Here is a 2,366-nt window from a genome sequence, read left to right as displayed (position 1 = left end):
CCAATAACAGGTGAGTCCACGCCACACTGAACAACTGGTTTCAGTTCGGTCGCAACAGGAACTAATGAGCATCAGACATTTCCCTATTGTAGGTTTGTATACTGATGGTTTGGAAAGAAATTGAAATCATTCAAACATTATCATTAATAGTAACGTTCACAGGACATTTCTGCTCAGAATCACAGCTGGAAAAGGAACAGTGACTAACACATTTCTGAAAACGGATTTTGCTGAAAGTTCTAAACACATTTTTGAAATTTATGTTAAAACCCTGGTCTAAGTCAGTACACAAAATTGTTCAGTCTTTCAACTGGATTCCATCTTTAATGAATTGAAAAGGTTCAAAGACATCAATCCATGTTCTGGTTCAGTTGGTTTTGTAATTCATGATTGAAATTGGAGAAAGATGGCCAACCAAAATATTTCACGAAAGCTTGTCTCAGCCCCAGTAAACAGAACAGAGTACAAACTTATGGATGCATTTTATCTTAAATGCAAAATAGTCATTGTTGTAAATGTGGGCTAAATTTAAGAGGTACTGCACATTAACTGTGCACATTAAGCAAACTGGAAAAAGCTAAGAGAGCTACATTTGATTTTTATTGCTACATTTTGATTTTTATTGCACAGGTACATCAAGTGTTTCTACATCGACTTCTACAGAATCATCTTCAGTATCTGTACAATCAACAATGACAGTAACAACCTCCACATCCTCAAATCCACCAACAAGTACATCAGTACCAACAGGTATGCACACTTTCGGTAATTTGACGAGTTGCTTCAGAATCACAGCTGGAAAAGTAGCAGTTACCTCCTTTATTTTTTAAAAGAGATTTTGCTATAAGTCATTACGTATTCTTAAAATACATGTCAAAATGCTGATCTGAGTCAGTGGACAACATCGTGTTGTCATAACAACTATTCCCACCTTTAACGACTTGAATACATTCAGTGACATCAGTCCATGTTCTGGCTAAGTTGGTTTTCTAAATGAGTGATTCAAAGTGGAGAATGATGGCCATGGAACATTTATCACCAAAATCATTTGTTTTCTTGTTAAAACTTTACACACAAATTCTCCGAATGCAACAGCTACAAATAAACTTCACTTTTCATGGACTGAATGTCATACATAACAAATTCCACTGCAAAAGTAGCATGATCACATTGCATGGGGCAGTTATGATTCAGTCAATGTTGCTCTAAAAAGCTCAACTTTGTATTGCACAGGAACATCAAGTGTTTCAACAACTGGTCCAACTGAATCATCTTCAACTTCTGTACCATCAACAACTACAATAACAACCTCCACATCCACGACTCCACCAGCTGATACATCAGAACCAACAAGTACACAGACCTCCACTACGCCAATAACAGGTGAGTCCACACCAAACTGAACCACTCTTTCCTTGTCGATAAAAACAAGAACTAATAAACACCAGACTTTGTTCTGGAGCAGTAACTGTATCCTGAAAACTCAAAATTATTTCAAATCCTTCAAAAAATTAACATCAAAATTGTCAGAACGTGACAGCTGTGAATGCACAAACTGTTTCACAGAGTGTCTATCAGGCATAACAAGTTCGGCTGAAAATTTAAATTGCTGACCACTCATGACAAAATTAGGAATTAGTTTATGTTGGGAATCAAGATTAATTTTTTAATTTTATTGCTCAGGTACACCAAGTGTTTCTACATCTACTCCTACTGAATCATCGACAGTATCTGTACAATCAACAACTACAACACCAACCTCCACATCCACATTTCCACCAACAAGTACATCAGAACCAACAGGTATGCAAACTTATGGTAATATGATTTGTTACCTCAGAGTGACAGCTGAAATCCAACACTTACTTACGTAATTTTTAAAAAGACATTTTATTATAATGCACTCTTGAAATACATCTCAAAACTTTGATCTGTGTCAGTGCACAAAATCATGTTGTCACAACAACTGGTCCCATCTGTAATGACTTGAATAGATTCTGGTTAAGTTGGTTTCTAAAGTAGTGATTCAAAGTGGAGAATGATGGCCATGGAACATTCTTGACCAAAGTCAGCCGTAGTCCCAATAAAGAGGACAGCAACATTATACAATGGATGCATTTTATCTCAAATGCCTGATAGTCATTGCTGGGTCAAATTGAAGTGTTAATGCACATTAATTCTGCATATGGAGAAATGTGGGACAAACCCAGAGGGAACTGAAAGATTGGTGAGTACATCCCAGGAACTGACACAATAATTTGTTTTAAGTGAAAACTACACATACAATCTCTCCGAATACGCCAGCTACAAATGAACTTCACATTTTTCGGAGAAACTTTCATACATAACAAATTCCGCTGCAAATG

At 36.5% G+C, this 2,366-nt stretch overlaps 1 protein-coding gene across 1 annotated transcript; it reads left to right on the top strand.

Moving 5' to 3' along the window:
- Positions 1-630: 630 nt before the first annotated feature.
- LOC122545425 (cell wall protein DAN4-like) lies at positions 631-1,803 on the top strand (the record flags this gene model as incomplete). Its single annotated transcript, XM_043684451.1, has 3 exons — positions 631-750; positions 1,234-1,383; positions 1,684-1,803. Coding segments are annotated over 3 exons (390 nt in total), but the record flags the coding sequence as incomplete, so codon positions are not given.
- Between the last annotated feature and the right edge of the window lie 563 nt (positions 1,804-2,366).

This window comes from Chiloscyllium plagiosum, unplaced genomic scaffold, assembly GCF_004010195.1.
Source record: "Chiloscyllium plagiosum isolate BGI_BamShark_2017 unplaced genomic scaffold, ASM401019v2 scaf_25085, whole genome shotgun sequence".
Taxonomy (NCBI): Eukaryota; Metazoa; Chordata; class Chondrichthyes; order Orectolobiformes; family Hemiscylliidae; genus Chiloscyllium; species Chiloscyllium plagiosum.
This window is presented reverse-complemented; position numbering and strand designations above follow the sequence as displayed.